The 19,651-nt window shown below is 39.2% G+C and overlaps 1 protein-coding gene across 8 annotated transcripts in view; it reads left to right on the top strand.

Moving 5' to 3' along the window:
* Positions 1-19,651, top strand: part of LOC133620178 (RNA binding protein fox-1 homolog 3-like) — a 1,135,173-nt gene that overhangs the window by 1,024,325 nt on the left and 91,197 nt on the right. For 5 of the 8 annotated variants that reach the window (XM_061981452.1, XM_061981451.2, XM_061981454.2 and 2 more), the window contains 3 exons: positions 7,117-7,209; positions 7,543-7,603; positions 16,206-16,277. In XM_061981452.1, the coding sequence (XP_061837436.1) occupies positions 7,117-7,209; positions 7,543-7,603; positions 16,206-16,277 (226 nt within the window). The remainder of the gene's footprint in view (positions 1-7,116; positions 7,210-7,542; positions 7,604-16,205; positions 16,278-19,651) is intronic. The other 3 variants (XM_061981455.2, XM_072915953.1, XM_061981457.2) reach the window with 1 other exon arrangement.

Here is a 19,651-nt window from a genome sequence, read left to right as displayed (position 1 = left end):
TATTTTCATGACTATTTACATTGTAGATTGTCACTGAAGGCATCAAAACTATGAATGAACACACGTGGAGTTATGTACTTAACAAAAAAAGGTGAAATAACTGAAAACATGTTTTATATTCTAGTTTCTTTAAAATAGCCACCCTTTGCTCTGATTACTGTTTTGCACACTCTTGGCATTCTCTCGATGAGCTTCAAGAAGTAGTCACCTGAAAGGGTTTTCACTTCACAGGTGTCATAGTTTTGATGCCTTCAGTGACAAACTACAATGTAAATAGTCATGAAAATAAAGAAAACGCGTTGAAATGAGAAGGTGTGTCCCAACTTTTGGCCTCTACTGTGTGTGTGTGTGTGTGTGTGTATATATATATATATATATATATATATATATATATATATATATATATATATATATATATATATATATATATATATATATATATATATATATATATATATAAAATATAGATACATTTGATTATAAATGTAAGAAAAAAAAGCAAACCAAAGCAAATAAACTGTTATTGTATTATATTGATATTAGTTGTCATATTAGTAATGTTAATTTATTTATTACATGTTAATATTATATTAGTAGTATTAATACTCATATTAGTTGTTAAACTATAGTGTAATATTAATAATCATGTCACCATGTAATATATTAGTAATGTTAATATATGTATTACCTGTTATTATATTAGTAGTAGTAATACTCATATTTGTTGTTAAACTATGTTGTAACATTAACAATAATATTACTTTTTTGAGTATATAATATTAGTCACATTAATATTGTTATCAACTGTTAATTGTATTAATATCATTAATCACATTAGTTATTATATTAGTACTATTAATATTCATATTAGTAAAACTTAGTAGTATAAATGATGATATTTGTTGTTAATAGAATATTAATAATAATAATATTATTATTAGTATCAATAATCACTATTGAATGTATTATTAATGTTATAAATATTGATAATCCTATTAGTTATTATATGAGTAATAATAATAATTGTTGTCACATATTTATGCTTGGTGGCCTACAAAGCCACCAATAAACAATCTACAATATTTTCTATGAAAAGACAATATGTCTGTCATCTTTGAAAAATTGCCGCCCGACTGTGGCCTGTTGTAAGCTAAATATTGGAGGGGAGCATGGGAGCGAATGTCCAAAGGATGAATTTTGCCCTCCATTCCTTTTTGAATGTCTTTCTTCATGTCTTTTTCCCTGAGGACACGCTGCAGTTATTTCTGCCAACATACGCATGCAGAGCACATGTATGATTATTTATTATTATGTCCGCCGCCATTATTGGACAGTAGTGCAGTCCATGAGGGTATATATAGGAAGCAAAGGAATAGGTCTTGTTTGGCCAGCATGTATTCATATTAACATCTTATCTACTCATAACTCAACTGTGTGACAACACCCCACTGCACCCCCAGGGGAGTGGGGGGATGTGTATTTTATATTCCGGCTTTCAAGACAATATTTGTTTCCTCTTCGTGGTGACGCGGCCCATAAACAACATTATTATTAGTGCGGCCTGCTTGTGACCAATCACATAAATATCAACGTTTACGCCACCGCTGAAGCAACGTGAGCCCACAGTATGGGGGGGAAGAGTATTTTGCTTTTTCTTGAGCTGTTTGGAGACAAAAAGTGCAAGAATTGGGGAGACCGAGTTGTGTGTGCGTCACTATGTTAATTAGAGCTGTAGCAATCTGACATTGGTATCAGATATCGGTCCAATATCACGGAAAAAACAAGTATGTGATATGGGCTTGCATGTAAAATGTGTGATATCATGTGCGATAGAGGCAGTCCTGCGACATGTGTCATCAATCAATCAATCAATCAATCTTTATTTATATAGCCCTAAATCACAAGTGTCTCAAAGGGCTGCACAAGCCACAACGACATCCTCGGTACAAAGCCCACATACGGGCAAGGAAAAACTCACCCCAGTGGGACGTCGATGTGAATGACTATGAGAAACCTTGGAGAGGACCGCATATGTGGGTAACCCCCCCCCTCTAGGGGAGACCGAAAGCAATGGATGTCGAGTGGGTCTGACATAATATTGTGAGAGTCCAGTCCATAGTGGATCCAACATAATAGTAAGAGTCCAGTCCATAGTGGGGCCAGCAGGACACCATCCCGAGCGGAGACGGGTCAGCAGCGTAGAGATGTTCCCAGCCGATGCACAGGCGAGCGGTCCACCCCGGGTCCCGACTCTGGACAGCCAGCACTTCATCCATGGCCACCGGACCTGTGCCCCCCCCCCCCCCTCAAGGAAAAGGGGAGCAGAGGAGAAAAGAAAAGAAACGGCAGATCAACTGGTCTAACAGGGGGGCTATTTAAAGGCTAGAGTATACAAATGAGTTTTAAGATGGGACTTAAATGCTTCTACTGAGGTAGCATCTCTAATTGTTACCGGAAGGGCATTCCATAGTACTGGAGCCCGAATAGAAAACGCTCTATAGCCCGCAGACTTTTTTTTTTTTTTTTTAAGTCATGAAGTTACTCTCATGACTAGAGATGTCAATGCATAAGTGCGTTGAAATGTAATATCGGAAATTATCGGTATCGTTTTTTTTATGATCAGTATCGTTTTTTTTAATTTTTTTTAATTTTTTTATTAAGTCAACATAAAAAACACAAGATACACTTACAATTAGTGCACCAACCCAAAAAACCTTCCTCCCCCATTTACATTCATTCACACAAAAGGGTTGTTTCTTTCTGTTATTAATATTCTGGTTCCTACATTATATATCAATACAGTCTGCAAGGGATACAGTCCGTAAGCACACATGATTGCATGTGCTGCTGGTCCATTAATAGTATTAACCTTTAACAGTTAATTTTACAAATTTTCATTAATTACTAGTTTCTATGTAACTGTTTTTATATTGTTTAACATTTATTCAAGAAAATGTTTTTAATTTATTTATCTTATTTTATTTTATTAATTTTTTTAAAAAGTGCCTTATCTTCACCATACCTGGTTGTCCAAATTAGGCATAATAATGTGTTAATTCCACGACTGTATATATTGGTATCGGTATCGGTAATTAAAGAGTTGGACAATATCGGAATATCGGATATCGGCAAAAAGCCATTATCGGACATCCCTACTCATGACACTTTAAATTGAAAGATGCGGACACATTTGTTACAGGGTACTTTCCATACTTTGTATGTGTTGCAACTATAAATATTTGATACTTGTTTATGTTGACGAATGTGCTGTTTTACACTGCAATTTTGTTCCAATGATTTTATGTCTAGATTGTGTCCTTAGCTGTTGTGTAGCTGCAAGCTCCTAGTAGCCTATAGTCTACCATGTCTCCCTTTTTGTAAAGGACTTGGCTAAAGTAGAATCAATTGTGTGCTTATTGGAGGACATTTAGATGTCAACTGGCTGTCCAGCTATGCTGCAGGACTGCTCGTATCGCACCTGATATCACACACAATTAAACATACTGCAGGACTGCTTGTATCGCACATGATATTCACACACAATTGAACATGCTGCGAGACTGCTTGTATCGCACATGATATCACACACAAGTAAACACGCTGCAAGACTGCCTGTATCGCAGATGATATCACACAGAAGTAAACATTCTTCAGGGCAGCCTGTATTCGCACATGATATGATACAAGTGAACACGCCGCAGGACAGCCTAATACCGCACACAAGTAAACACGCTGCAAGACTGCCTGTATCGCAGATGATATCACACACAAGTAAACATTCTTCAGAGTTGCCTGTATTGCACATGATATGACATACAAGTAAACACGCCGCAGGACTGCCTGTATCGCACATGATACCACACACAACTAAACACGCTGCAGGACTGCTTGTATCGCACATGATACCACACACAAGTAAACATGCTGCAGGACTGCTTGTATTGCACCTGATATCACACACAATTAAACATACTGCAGGACTGCTTGTATCGCACATGATATTCACACACAATTAAACATGCTGCGAGACTGCTTGTATCGCACATGATATCACACACAAGTAAACACGCTGCAAGACTGCCTGTATCGCAGATGATATCACACAGAAGTAAACATTCTTCAGGGCAGCCTGTATTCGCACATGATATGATACAAGTGAACACGCCGCAGGACAGCCTAATACCGCACACAAGTAAACACGCTGCAAGACTGCCTGTATCGCAGATGATATCACACACAAGTAAACATTCTTCAGAGTTGCCTGTATTGCACATGATATGACATACAAGTAAACACGCCGCAGGACTGCCTGTATCGCACATGATACCACACACAACTAAACACGCTGCAGGACTGCTTGTATCGCACATGATACCACACACAAGTAAACATGCTGCAGGACTGCTTGTATTGCACCTGATATCACACACAATTAAACCTACTGCAGGACTGCTTGTATCGCACATGATATTCACACACAATTAAACATGCTGCGAGACTGCTTGTATCGCACATGATATCACACACACAAGTAAACACGCTGCAAGACTGCCTGTATCGCAGATGATATCACACAGAAGTAAACATTCTTCAGGGCAGCCTGTATTCGCACATGATATGATACAAGTGAACACGCCGCAGGACAGCCTAATACCGCACACAAGTAAACACGCTGCAAGACTGCCTGTATCGCAGATGATATCACACACAAGTAAACATTCTTCAGAGTTGCCTGTATTGCACATGATATGACATACAAGTAAACACGCCGCAGGACTGCCTGTATCGCACATGATACCACACACAACTAAACACGCTGCAGGACTGCTTGTATCGCACATGATACCACACACAAGTAAACATGCTGCAGGACTGCTTGTATTGCACCTGATATCACACACAATTAAACATACTGCAGGACTGCTTGTATCGCACATGATATTCACACACAATTAAACATGCTGCGAGACTGCTTGTATCGCACATGATATCACACACAAGTAAACACGCTGCAAGACTGCCTGTATCGCAGATGATATCACACAGAAGTAAACATTCTTCAGGGCAGCCTGTATTCGCACATGATATGATACAAGTGAACACGCCGCAGGACAGCCTAATACCGCACACAAGTAAACACGCTGCAAGACTGCCTGTATCGCAGATGATATCACACACAAGTAAACATTCTTCAGAGTTGCCTGTATTGCACATGATATGGCATACAAGTAAACACGCCGCAGGACTGCCTGTATCGCACATGATACCACACACAACTAAACACGCTGCAGGACTGCTTGTATCGCACATGATACCACACACAAGTAAACATGCTGCAGGACTGCTTGTATTGCACCTGATATCACACACAATTAAACATACTGCAGGACTGCTTGTATCGCACATGATATTCACACACAATTAAACATGCTGCGAGACTGCTTGTATCGCACATGATATCACACACAAGTAAACACGCTGCAAGACTGCCTGTATCGCAGATGATATCACACAGAAGTAAACATTCTTCAGGGCAGCCTGTATTCGCACATGATATGATACAAGTGAACACGCCGCGGGACAGCCTAATACCGCACACAAGTAAACACGCTGCAAGACTGCCTGTATCGCAGATGATATCACACACAAGTAAACATTCTTCAGAGTTGCCTGTATTGCACATGATATGACATACAAGTAAACACGCCGCAGGACTGCCTGTATCGCACATGATACCACACACAACTAAACACGCTGCAGGACTGCTTGTATCGCACATGATACCACACACAAGTAAACATGCTGCAGGACTGCTTGTATTGCACATAATATCACACACAATTAAACGATTTCCACCCGAATGCAGCTGAGATAATGGATGGATGGATGGAATTAAACACGCCACAGGACTGCCTGTATCGTACACAATATCACACAAGTAATAAATAAATAATAAAATGATAAATGGGTTGTACTTGTATAGCGCTTTTCTACCTTCAAGGTACTCAAAGCGCTTTGACACTACTTCCACATTTACCCATTCACACACACATTCACACACTGATGGAGGGAGCTGCCATGCAAGGCGCTAACCAGCACCCATCAGGAGCAAGGGTGAAGTGTCTTGCTCAGGACACAACGGACATGACGAGGTTGGTACTAGGTGGGGATTGAACCAGGGACCCTCGGGTTGCGCACGGCTACTCTCCCACTGCACCACGCCGTCCCTATAAACATGCTGCAAGACTACCCGTATTGCAGATGATATCACACACAAGTAAACATTCTTCAGGGATGCCTGTATTGCACATGATATCACAAGCAAGTAAACACGCCACAGGACTGCCTGTATCACACTTGATATTACACATTTTACATGCAAGCACATATCACATAATTGCTTTTTTATGTTTGATGATATCGCATCGATACCATTAACGGACGGGGACAACCCCTCGATATTAATATTGATATTTTATATTTTGTGTTGATTAAGCAGATTGAACATAGGTTGAAATATATTGTAAGAAACACAGAAAGATGACAAAAGTAATGGTGTTTGGTGTCATTTCTCCAATTTCAACTTGTTTCTTGCAACATTTTGTCATTTTCCATTGTTGTGTTTTCTACACGTCTGACAGGCAAAAAGAAAAAAAAGCGTAGCGATGGCATAAACGCTGCAGGATGAACAACGAAAGCAAAAGTTGTGTTAGTTGACAGGTCACAGGAGGTAAACCGTTAATTAGCCGCCTCCTACACAATGTTTACATCTAATGGTCAGAACTTCCTGGGCGCTGTGCGAGCGCGCCGACACGTCAACGTTGTGTCGTTAATTATACGACTATCACGGCGGCGAACTGGCCGTTTTCCTGACATCCCGCCTCTTTAATTGGCCCGAGCAGCGCCGCTTTATCGGCGCCGTAACGCGAGGTCGTGTCAGCGCCGTGCTCTTCCTCGCTCTGATCTCTTGTTTGCTCTTTCTGACGCCGGCTAACTGCTGCTAATTAATCTACAAACTGGCCGCCGCTCACCTTCTCCTGTCTTCTCTCTCTCTCTCTCTGTGTGTGTGTGTGTGTGTGTGTGTCTTCCTCTCCCTCCTCTTCATCACGCTGTCAGGGCTTTGGCTTTGTAACTTTTGAAACGAGCACAGATGCCGACCGTGCACGAGAGAAACTAAACGGTACAATCGTAGAGGGACGCAAAATCGAGGTGCTTTCTCTTCTTCTTCTTCCTGCTGTGGTGGTGTGCACGCGCATGCGTCTGTGTGTGTGTGTGTGTGTGTGTGTGTGTGTGTGTGTGTGCGTGTGTGTGTGTGCGTGTGTGTGGTCGGCCATTGGGCGACAAGGCGGGATGAGTGCATGCTATCATCTCCTGACTTGCTGTCAGCTGTGAGGAGGCCAATGAAAGCACGTCTTTTCTTTCCTGATGCAACCACTTCCTGTTGTTCTTTTGTGGATCATTTCTGCATGCGTCCGCCTCTTTGCAGACATTTCGGAAGTGCCGCCAACTCCAGTAAACGCTCAGCTTTTGTTGTTGCCACAGGTGAACAACGCCACAGCGCGAGTGATGACCAACAAAAAAGTGGCCAACCCTTACACGAATGGTGAGTGGAAGCTTCTGAATTGCTTGTCCCACATTCAAAGTCCAAACTAACAACAAATCAGCCAACCAATCAGCTCCCGTCCTAAATGATGACATCACAAACAGATAATACTTCCATCAGTACACTTCAGTATGTACTTACACAATATTCTTCTTCTCTCCTTTCTTTGGTAAATTGCAACCACTCCATGTTTTATCACCAACATCAACAAAAGTGTGTTACACTTTTCTACTTATTTAGTCTTTAAGTGCATACGTGTGTTACACTTGCCTACTTACACTTAGTATTTAAGTGCATAAGTGTGTTACACTTAGTCTTTAAGTGCATAAGTGTGTTGCACTTAGTCTTTAAGTACATACGTGTGTTACACTTGCATACATACACTTAGTCTTTAAGTGCATAAGTGTGTTACACTTAGTCTTTAAGTGCATAAGTGTGTTGCACTTAGTCTTTAAGTGCATACGTGTGTTACACTTGCATACTTACACTTAGTCTTTAAGTGCATACGTGTGTTACACTTAGTCTTTAAGTGCATAAGTGTGTTGCACTTAGTCTTTAAGTGCATACGTGTGTTACACTTGCATACATACACTTAGTCTTTAAGTGCATAAGTGTGTTACACTTAGTCTTTAAGTGCATAAGTGTGTTGCACTTAGTCTTTAAGTGCATATGTGTGTTACACTTGCATACTTACACTTAGTATTTAAGTGCATAAGTGTGTTACACTTAGTCTTTAAGTGCATACGTGTGTTACACCTGCATACTTAGTCTTTAAGTGCATAAGTGTGTTACACTTGCATACTTACACTTAGTATTTAAGTGCATAAGTGTGTTACACTTAGTTTTTAAGTGCATAAGTGTGTTGCATTTAGTCTTTAAGTGCATAAGTGTGTTACACTTAGTCTTTAAGTGCATAAGTGTGTTGCACTTAGTCTTTAAGTGCATACGTGTGTTACACTTGCATACTTACACTTAGTCTTTAAGTGCATAAGTGTGTTACACTTAGTCTTTAAGTGCATAAGTGTGTTACACCTGCATACTTAGTCTTTAAGTGCATAAGTGTGTTACACCTGCATACTTAGTCTTTAAGTGCATAAGTGTGTTACACTTGCATACTTACACTTAGTATTTAAGTGCATAAGTGTGTTGCACTTAGTCTTTAAGTGCATACGTGTGTTACACTTGCATACTTACACTTAGTCTTTAAGTGCATAAGTGTGTTACACTTAGTCTTTAAGTGCATAAGTGTGTTACACCTGCATACTTAGTCTTTAAGTGCATAAGTGTGTTACACTTGTATACTTACACTTAGTATTTAAGTGCATAAGTGTGTTACACTTAGTCTTTAAGTGCATAAGTGTGTTGCACTTAGTCTTTAAGTACATACGTGTGTTACACTTGCATACATACACTTAGTCTTTAAGTGCATAAGTGTGTTACACTTAGTCTTTAAGTGCATAAGTGTGTTGCACTTAGTCTTTAAGTGCATACGTGTGTTACACTTGCATACATACACTTAGTCTTTAAGTGCATAAGTGTGTTACACTTAGTCTTTAAGTGCATAAGTGTGTTGCACTTAGTCGTTAAGTGCATATGTGTGTTACACTTGCATACTTACACTTAGTCTTTAAGTGAATACGTGTGTTACACTTAGTCTTTAAGTGTATAAGTGTGTTGCACTTAGTATTTAAGTGCATACGTGTGTTGCACTTAGTCTTTAAGTGCATACGTGTGTTACACTTGCATACATACACTTAGTCTTTAAGTGCATAAGTGGGTTACACTTAGTCTTTAAGTGCATAAGTGTGTTGCACTTAGTCTTTAAGTGCATATGTGTGTTACACTTGCATACTTACACTTAGTCTTTAAGTGCATAAGTGTGTTATACTTAGTCTTTAAGTGCATAAGTGTGTTGCACTTAGTCTTTAAGTGCATACCTGTGTTACACTTGCATACTTACACTTAGTTTTTAAGTGCATAAGTGTGTTACACTTAGTCTTTAAGTGCATACGTGTGTTACACCTGCATACTTAGTCTTTAAGTGCATAAGTGTGTTACACTTGCATACTTACACTTAGTATTTAAGTGCATAAGTGTGTTACACTTAGTCTTTAAGTGCATAAGTGTGTTGCACTTAGTCTTTAAGTGCATACGTGTGTTACACTTGCATACATACACTTAGTCTTTAAGTGCATAAGTGTGTTACACTTAGTCTTTAAGTGCATAAGTGTGTTACACCTGCATACTTAGTCTTTAAGTGCATACGTGTGTTACACTTGCATACTTACACTTAGTCTTTAAGTGCATAAGTGTGTTACACTTAGTCTTTAAGTGCATAAGTGTGTTGCATTTAGTCTTTAAGTGCATAAGTGTGTTACACTTAGTCTTTAAGTGCATAAGTGTGTTGCACTTAGTCTTTAAGTGCATACGTGTGTTACACTTGCTAACTTACTCTTAGTCTTTAAGTGCATAAGTGTGTTACACTTAGTCTTTAAGTGCATACGTGTGTTGCACTTAGTCTTTAAGTGCATACGTGTGTTACACTTGCATACTTACACTTAGTCTTTAAGTGCATAAGTGTGTTACACTTAGTCTTTAAGTGCATAAGTGTGTTGCACTTAGTCTTTAAGTGCATATGTGTGTTACACTTGCATACTTACACTTAGTCTTTAAGTGCATACGTGTGTTACACCTGCATACTTAGTCTTTAAGTGCATAAGTGTGTTACACCTGCATACTTAGTCATTAAGTGCATATGTGTGTTACACTTGCATACTTACACTTAGTCTTTAAGTGCATACGTGTGTTACACCTGCATACTTAGTCTTTAAGTGCATAAGTGTGTTACACCTGCATACTTAGTCTTTAAGTGCATATGTGTGTTACACTTGCATACTTACACTTAGTCTTTAAGTGCATAAGTGTGTTACACTTAGTCTTTAAGTGCATAAGTGTGTTGCACTTAGTCTTTAAGTGCATACGTGTGTTACACTTGCATACTTACACTTAGTCTTTAAGTGCATAAGTGTGTTACACTTAGTCTTTAAGTGCATAAGTGTGTTGCACTTAGTCTTTAAGTGCATACGTGTGTTACACTTGCATACTTACACTTAGTCTTTAAGTGCATACGTGTGTTACACCTGCATACTTAGTCTTTAAGTGCATAAGTGTGTTACACTTGCATACTTACACTTAGTATTTAAATGTATAAGTGTGTTACACTTAGTCTTTAAGTGCATAAGTGTGTTGCACTTAGTCTTTAAGTGCATACGTGTGTTACACTTGCATACTTACACTTAGTCTTTAAGTGCATAAGTGTATTACACTTGCATACTTAGTATTTAAGTGTGTAAGTGTGGTACACTTTTGTACTTACACTTAGTCTTTAAGTACATAACACTTGCAAACTTAAACTTAGTCTTTTGAGTGCATACGTGTGTTACACTTGCATACTTACACTTAATATTTAAGTGCATAAGTGTGTTACACTTGCATACTTACACCTAGTATTTAAGTGCATAAGTGTGTTACACTTGCATACTTACGCTTAGTCTTTAATTGCATAAGTGTGTTACACTTGTTAAAGTTAAAGTACCAATGATAGTCACACACACACTAGGTGTGTTGAAATTTGACCCATCCCCTTGTTCACCCCCTGGGAGGTGAGGGGAGCAGTGAGCAGCAGCGGTGGCCGCACCCGGGAACCATTTTTGGTGATTTAACCCCCAATTCCAACCCTTGATGCTGAGTGCCAAGCAGGGAGGTAATGGCTCCCATTTTTATAGTCTTTGGTATTACTCGGCCGGGGTTTGAACTCACAACCTACCGATCTCAGGGCGGACATTCTAACCACAAGGCCACGGAGTAGCGTACTTACACTTAGTCTTTAAGTGCATAAGTGTGTTACACTTGCATACTTACACTTAGTCTTTAAGTGCATACAGTAAGTGTGTTACATTTTTGTACTTACACTTAGTCTTTTAGTGCACACGTGTGTTACACTTGCATACTTAAACTTAGTCTTTTGAGTGCATACGTGTGTTACACTTCCATACTTACACTTAGTCTTGAGTCATGAGTGTTACACCCAGATACTTAAATTTAGTTTTCTGAGAGCAGAAGTGTTTTACACTTGTGTATTTACTTAGTATTTAAGTGCATAAGTGTGCTACGCTTGCATACTTACACATAACCTTTGAGTGCATAAGTGTGTTACACCTGTGTACTTACACTTGGTCTTCTGAGTGCATAAGTGTGTTACTCTTGCACACTTACACTTGGTCTGAGTGCATAAGTGTGTTACACTTGCACACTTACACTTAGTCTTTAAGTGCATACAGTAAGTGTGTTACACTTGCATACTTAAACTTACTCTTTTGAGTGAATAAGTGTGTTACACTTGCATACTTAAACTTAGTTGTTTGAGTGCATACGTGTGTTACACTGCCGTACTTACACTTAGTCTTGAGTCATGAGTGTAACACCCAGATACTTAAATTTAGTTTTCTGAGAGCAGAAGTGTTTTACACTTGTGTACTTACTCTTAGTATTTAAGTGCATAAGTGTGCTACGCTTGCATACTTACACATAACCTTTGAGTGCATAAGTGTGTTACACCTGTGTACTTACACTTGATCTTCTGAGTGCATAAGTGTGTTACTCTTGCACACTTACACTTGGTCTGAGTGCATAAGTGTGTTACACTTGCACACTTACACTTAGTCTTTAAGTGCATACAGTAAGTGTGTTACACTTGCATACTTAAACTTACTCTTTTGAGTGAATAAGTGTGTTTCACTTGCATACTTAAACTTAGTTGTTTGAGTGCATATGTGTGTTACACTGTCGTACTTACACTTAGTCTTGAGTCATGAGTGTAACACCCAGATACTTAAATTTAGTTTTCTGAGAGCAGAAGTGTTTTACACTTGTGTACTTACTCTTAGTATTTAAGTGCATAAGTGTGCTACGCTTGCATACTTACACATAACCTTTGAGTGCATAAGTGTGTTACACCTGTGTACTTACACTTGGTCTTCTGAGTGCATACGTGTGTTACACTTGCACACTTACACTTGGTCTGAGTGCATAAGTGTGTTACACTTGCACACTTACACTCAGTCTTTAAGTGCATACAGTAAGTGTGTTACACTTGCATACTTAAACTTACTCTTTTGAGTGAATAAGTGTGTTTCACTTGCATACTTAAACTTAGTTGTTTGAGTGCATATGTGTGTTACACTGTCGTACTTACACTTAGTCTTGAGTCATGAGTGTAACACCCAGATACTTAAATTTAGTTTTCTGAGAGCAGAAGTGTTTTACACTTGTGTACTTACTCTTAGTATTTAAGTGCATAAGTGTGCTACGCTTGCATACTTACACATAACCTTTGAGTGCATAAGTGTGTTACACCTGTGTACTTACACTTGGTCTTCTGAGTGCATAAGTGTGTTACTCTTGCACACTTACACTTGGCCTGAGTGCATAAGTGTGTTACACTTGCACACTTACACTTAGTCTTTAAGTGCATACAGTAAGTGTGTTACACTTGCATACTTAAACTTACTCTTTTGAGTGAATAAGTGTGTTACACTTGCATACTTAAACTTAGTTGTTTGAGTGCATACGTGTGTTACACTGTCGTACTTACACTTAGTCTTGAGTCATGAGTGTAACACCCAGATACTTAAATTTAGTTTTCTGAGAGCAGAAGTGTTTTACACTTGTGTACTTACACTTAGAATTTAAGTGCATACGTGTGCTATGCTTGCATACTTACACATAACCTTTGAGTGCATAAGTGTGTTACACCTGTGTACTTACACTTGGTCTTCTGAGTGCATAAGTGTGTTACTCTTGCACACTTACACTTGGTCTGAGTGCATAAGTGTGTTACACTTGCACACTTACACTCAGTCTTTAAGTGCATACAGTAAGTGTGTTACACTTACATACTTAAACTTACTCTTTTGAGTGAATAAGTGTGTTTCACTTGCATACTTAAACTTAGTTGTTTGAGTGCATATGTGTGTTACACTGTCGTACTTACACTTAGTCTTGAGTCATGAGTGTAACACCCAGATACTTAAATTTAGTTTTCTGAGAGCAGAAGTGTTTTACACTTGTGTACTTACTCTTAGTATTTAAGTGCATAAGTGTGCTACGCTTGCATACTTACACATAACCTTTGAGTGCATAAGTGTGTTACACCTGTGTACTTACACTTGGTCTTCTGAGTGCATACGTGTGTTACACTTGCACACTTACACTTGGTCTGAGTGCATAAGTGTGTTACACTTGCACACTTACATTTGGTCTGAGTGCATAAGTGTGTTACACTTGCACACTTACACTTGGTCTGAGTGCATAAGTGTGTTACACTTGGTCTGAGTGCATAAGTGTGTTACACTTGCACACTTACACTTGGTCTGAGTGCATAAGTGAGTTCACACTGACAAGTGCGTTAGAATGCAGCAGAGGTGTGGACTCGAGTCACATGACTTGGACTCGAGTCAGACTCGAGTCATGAATTTGATGACTTTAGACTCGACTTGACAAAATGTAAAAAGACTTGCAACTCGACTTCGACTTTAACATCAATGACTTGTGACTTCACTTGGACTTGAGCCTTTTGAATTGACATGACTTGACATGACTTGCTACTTTCCCCAAAACCCAAAGATGAAAAAGTTATTCGGGAGCGCTCCGTATTTTTCATTGTGTACTTGTCTATCAGCGTTGCGTGTGTCAGCTGGTGTGCTCGCAGTACAACAGCCAATCAAATTAGATCTACTTTGTTTTCATCACACAGCATTCATCCAATCAAATTGCAGGACAACCAAGGAAGAAGACATGTCCAAACCACACGCCAGTGAACAAAAAATGATACCTAAAATAATTTTGTTTGGGTATAAAAATTACGAGGTGGTCAACACAAAACGGTTTGCAGTATGCAACACATGCGGTTCGAAAATTACTGATGGAGAGGAAACAACTTCCAACTTCGTCCGGCATTTGAAGTTGCACAAAGAACGGTAAGTTTTGAATGTAAGATAACGTTTATTGGCTAAGTAACGTGACTTTTATTTGCTGTGTAGTTAAATCAGTGAGGCTGTAAACTCACTGCTAACGTTATAACGTTATTGCAAACACGGGAATCTGTTGCAGTTCACTACCTTATTCATACTTTTTGTTCAGTGATTTTTTTTAAGCAGGGTTACGTTAGTCAATATATCACACGTAACGTTAGACGGCGGTCAGCAGCACCGCGTATTTTAGCCACCTAAAAAGAGACAAAAATAGTAAAATAAAGGTCAGTTAAAATGTATACTATATTATGAATATGTGTACCGTTTTAGCTAGCTTTCTGACATACTGTTGGTTGTTTACCTCAGTGGTCCCCAACCACCGGGCCGCGGCCCGGTACTGGTCCGTGGATCGATTGGTATCGGGCCACACAAGAAATATTTTTTTTTTTCTTTTTTTAATTAAATCAACATAAAAAACACAAGATACACTTACAAGTAGTGCACCAACCCAAAACAACTCTCTCCCCCCTTTTGTTCTGGGCATTGAACATGAAGACTCTTCCTTCACTGTTCCGAGTGGCCATGAGAGTCTTGGCAGTGCCTGCCTCCAGTGCTCCAGTGGAGCGAGTTTTCAGCCATGGTGGCATCATACTACGCCCCCATCGTGCACAAATGACTGAAAGACTCTTGGCTAATTTGGTCTTTTGCAGATGCAATGCAGCATAGGGCCCTGACATATAAAAAGTACAACTTTTTTGTTATGTTCACGTATATGTCATGTTTTTTCAATGTTAACACTTTTGTACAAATAAGTACATTTGCACTTTATTTTTCAATGTGTTTGTTCTGTAAAGGAATGAGTTCATGTTTAAAATGACTGGTTAATAGTGCTATTATAAAGTGCAATGTCAGCACAATTTTCTTTCCTGCAATTTAAAATGCACTTGTTTTAATAAATAAATACAGCGTTTGAAAAGCATAAACAATCTGTGTTAATATATTAGTCTGTGGTTAAAAGGACTTGAAAGGACTCGAAACTCAAAATGCAGGACTTAGGACTTGACTTGAGACTTTCCAGTCTTGACTTTGGACTTGACTCGGGGCTTGCCTGTCTTGACTCGGGACTTGACTCGGACTTGAGGGCAAAGACTTGAGACTTACTTGTGACTTGCAAACCAATGACTTGGTCCCACCTCTGGAATGCAGTACACTGTCAGTACCTGGATGTTTTCCTCAGCACTCTCCAGATGTTGAGTGTGTAGCGATGAACCCTTATCCCCTTAAATAGTCGCCATATTGGCTACTCATTAGAAGGGCGGGACCAACTAAAGTGGTTGCAATTTACCGTGAAAAAGGAGAGAAGAAGAAGGTAAATATTGTGATTGTCATTTCCAGTACAATGGCAGAATTCCCACTCTCAGAAAGTAAGTACACAGTATAATTCTTGAAGTATTACATCCTCTACTACATCGACTAGTTAGTTTGTATTTTTGTCACTATTAACGCCTACTTCCTGTTGACATTCCTCCACAATAAAAGCACCAATCAAGTCATTCTTGTTCTAACTGTAGGTCTGTTTTGCTCGCCAGGCTGGAAGCTGAACCCGGTGGTCGGCGCCGTCTACGGTCCCGAGCTATACGCCGGTAAGTGCTCTCAGTCAATCCCTCGCCGCTCGTACCGACGTCGTCCTGGCGAACGCGCACAACACGCATCGGAGTGGATCTGAGAGCGGCCCGGATAAGCGGCGGATGATCCCGGCCTTGTTTGCAGCGTGTGCGAGCGGCGAGCTGGAAGAGCAGAGGGGAAAAAAGCGATTTGAAGAGCGAGCGTTATCAGATGGAGGAGGCCGCCGCCGTGGATGGATTTGCCAAGTGCGGCAGATTGACTTTTACACCGCTAACCGAATAAGAGAGATTGAGCGAGCGATATCGTTGGACCGAGGCCGCCGCTCCTCCTGCCGGCGGTAATGGAGGAGCGAGATGAGCTCAGTGGGCTTTTCCCTATCTGCCGCTGCCTGGGCGTGCCAGCTTTATTGCTGTGTGTTATACCAAGCCTTTGCATTTTAATGAGGCAATGCTTCCATTTCATTTGGAGGAAGTGCTGAGCACATCGCGCCACTTTAACGCCTTTCCTTTCTGCTCATTAGACTAAAATCTGTTCATTCCCTGGACAGCTTTATGGTGGACCTCTAAATAACTGGCCGTGACAGAGAGCGCTCCTCTTTCATTTTTATTCCCTGCCCGAGACGCCCCTCGCCTCCGACCTAGCTCCGCCTACGACCCCCCCGCATCAGCGTCTTCCCCCGACAATTATGCTCTCTCAGGACACTTCATTAGGTACACCGTCCAATGAGATCAACACAACATTCAGTTGGTCTATTTGATCATACTAACAAATGTTGACATTATTTTGTGCTCACTTGGGAGTATCGGTATCATTCTGATAGAACCCTGGGTCTGGGTTAGTTGTTGCCTCATCTCTCACTTAAAGCGTGAGTGAAGACTGCATAATAAGTCTGAAAAGAGAAAGAGATGATACAGTATTATCTGCTCACAGATGCTACTTAGTGTTGGCGCACACTGCAGCTTGTCCTGGATAGTCCCACTCCTTGATGCTTTAGTCACACGCGGGATTCTCACAAATATACAACCTCACCGACTGTAAGTGAATAAATACAGGGCTAGTATCGCTGATATCCATTCTTTTGACTTGAAACCTGTCGTAATAATTGAATCATTTGGGGAAATTGACTCTAAAAATAGTTAAAAAGTTAAGTTAAAGTTAAAGTACCACTAGGTGTGGTGAAATGGGTCCTCTGCATTTGACCCACCCCCTTGATCACCCCCTGGGAGGTGAGGGGAGCAGTGGGCAGCAGCGGTGCCGCGCCCAGGAATCATTTTTGGTGATTTAACCCCCAATTTCAACCCTTGATGCTGAGTACCAAGCAGAGAGGTAATGGGTCCCATTTTTTTTGTGTGTGTCTTTGGTATGACTCGGCCGTGGTTTGAACTCCCAACCTACCGATCTCAGGGCGGACACTCTAACCACTAGGCCACTGAGTAGTTGAATAAGATCATAAAAATATGTCATATAAATATATAAAAACAGGAAAAATATGTTATGGAATTAAACATTTTCCTGTGTATTTATAAATGTCCATAACATCTTTTTCCTGTGTTTTTATGTATTTTTATAACATCCATCCATCCATCCATTTTCTACCGCTTATTCCCTTTGGGGTCGCAGGGCTTCTCTGTAATTTTATACTTGCATAAAAACACAGGAAAAATATGTAATGGAAATAACATGTTTTTCCTGTGTTTTTATGTATTTTTATAACATACAGTATCTCCCTGTGTTTTTATGTATACACATAAATACATAAAAACACTGGAAAAATGTGTTATGGACATAACATGTTTTTCCTGTGTTTTTATATATTTCCTTAACATATTGTTCCTGTGTGTTTATGTATTTTTATAACATATTTCTCGGTAATTGTATACTTACATAAAAACACAGGAAAAATTAGTTATGGAAATAACATATTTTTCATGTGTTATGTATTTTTATAACATATCTGCCTGTGTTTTTATGTATACACATTAATACATAAATACACCGGAAAAATGTGTTATGGACATAACATGTTTTTCCTGTGTTTTTATGTATTTTTATAACATATTTCCCTGTGTTTTTATGTGTATTCATAAATACATAAAAACACAGGAAAAATGTGTTATGCACATAACATATTTTTCTGTGTTTTTATGTATTTTTATAACATATTTCTTGTAATTTTATGTATATACTTACATAAAAACACAGGAAAAATATGTAATGGAAATAACATGTTTTTCCTGTGTTTTTATATATTTACATAAGATATTTTTCTTGTATTTTTGTATACTTCCATAACATATTGTCCCCATGTTTTTATGTATATGCATACATAAAAACACAAGAAAACTTTGCTATGGAAATAACATTTTTCCTGTGTTTTTCTATATTTCCATAACATATTTTTTACTGTGTTTTTATTTATGGGAATACATAAAAACAGAGGAAAATATGTATTTTTCCATAACATATTTTTACTGTGTTTTTATGTATGGAATAATATAAAAACACAAGAAAATGATGTTATGGAAACATATAAAAACACAGGAAAATGATGTCATAGATATACATAAAAACAGAGGAAAAATATCTTATCGAAATACATAAAACACAGGAAAATTATATTATGGAAATTTTTAAAAACACCCCAAAAAATTTATGGAAATTAATTTAAAAAAAATAGGAAAAACACAATGTAAATAAAAATGTTTTATGACTAAATATAACAATATAAAACAATGTATTTGTAAATAAATAAAAAAACATTAGTGACGTGGCGCGCTGCAAGACAATTCTGTGCCCTGCTTTTTGCCTGCAGGCGGTAAACAATGTGAATGAATGAAGCGTCTGTACATAAAGACATGGTTCGCACACAGAGGCGTATTTGGCTCCATTTAAAAGTTTGTAAATCGAAAAATCTGCAAAAAGAGGAGTTCACTGTTCGCTCTTGTATTGGATTGTGTTACTAATGAAGTGACTGCAGGGTGTGTGTGCGTGCGTGCGACACACACGCACACCCATTCCGGCGCACAGAAATAGATAACCTTTATAGAGCACCAACAGACATGCACACACTTCCCAAATCATCTCATAAATCAGAAGCGGGAGTGTGTGGTCCACCACTCCAGGCGGGGGGGAGGGGCCTGGAGGAGACGCGGCTGATTTATTGGCGGATAATTTCTCAAGTCGTCATGACGCGGCGCCTGCAGTTTTCCTGGCCGATACGAGCTGTCCAGCCTAGCGCCAAAAGTGGGGCGTCTTTTTTTATTTATTTTTTTTACAAAACCTAAAGAGGAGTCTTGAGCAGAAATAAAGCGAGAGCACTTCTTCCCTTCACAGCGTGAATCTGATTCCCAAAATCATCCATGCTGCAGTTAATGTACTTTTGTCGAGTCGG

The sequence above is a fragment of the Nerophis lumbriciformis genome, linkage group LG24, assembly GCF_033978685.3.
Source record: "Nerophis lumbriciformis linkage group LG24, RoL_Nlum_v2.1, whole genome shotgun sequence".
Lineage (NCBI taxonomy): Eukaryota > Metazoa > Chordata > Actinopteri > Syngnathiformes > Syngnathidae > Nerophis > Nerophis lumbriciformis.
This window is presented reverse-complemented; position numbering and strand designations above follow the sequence as displayed.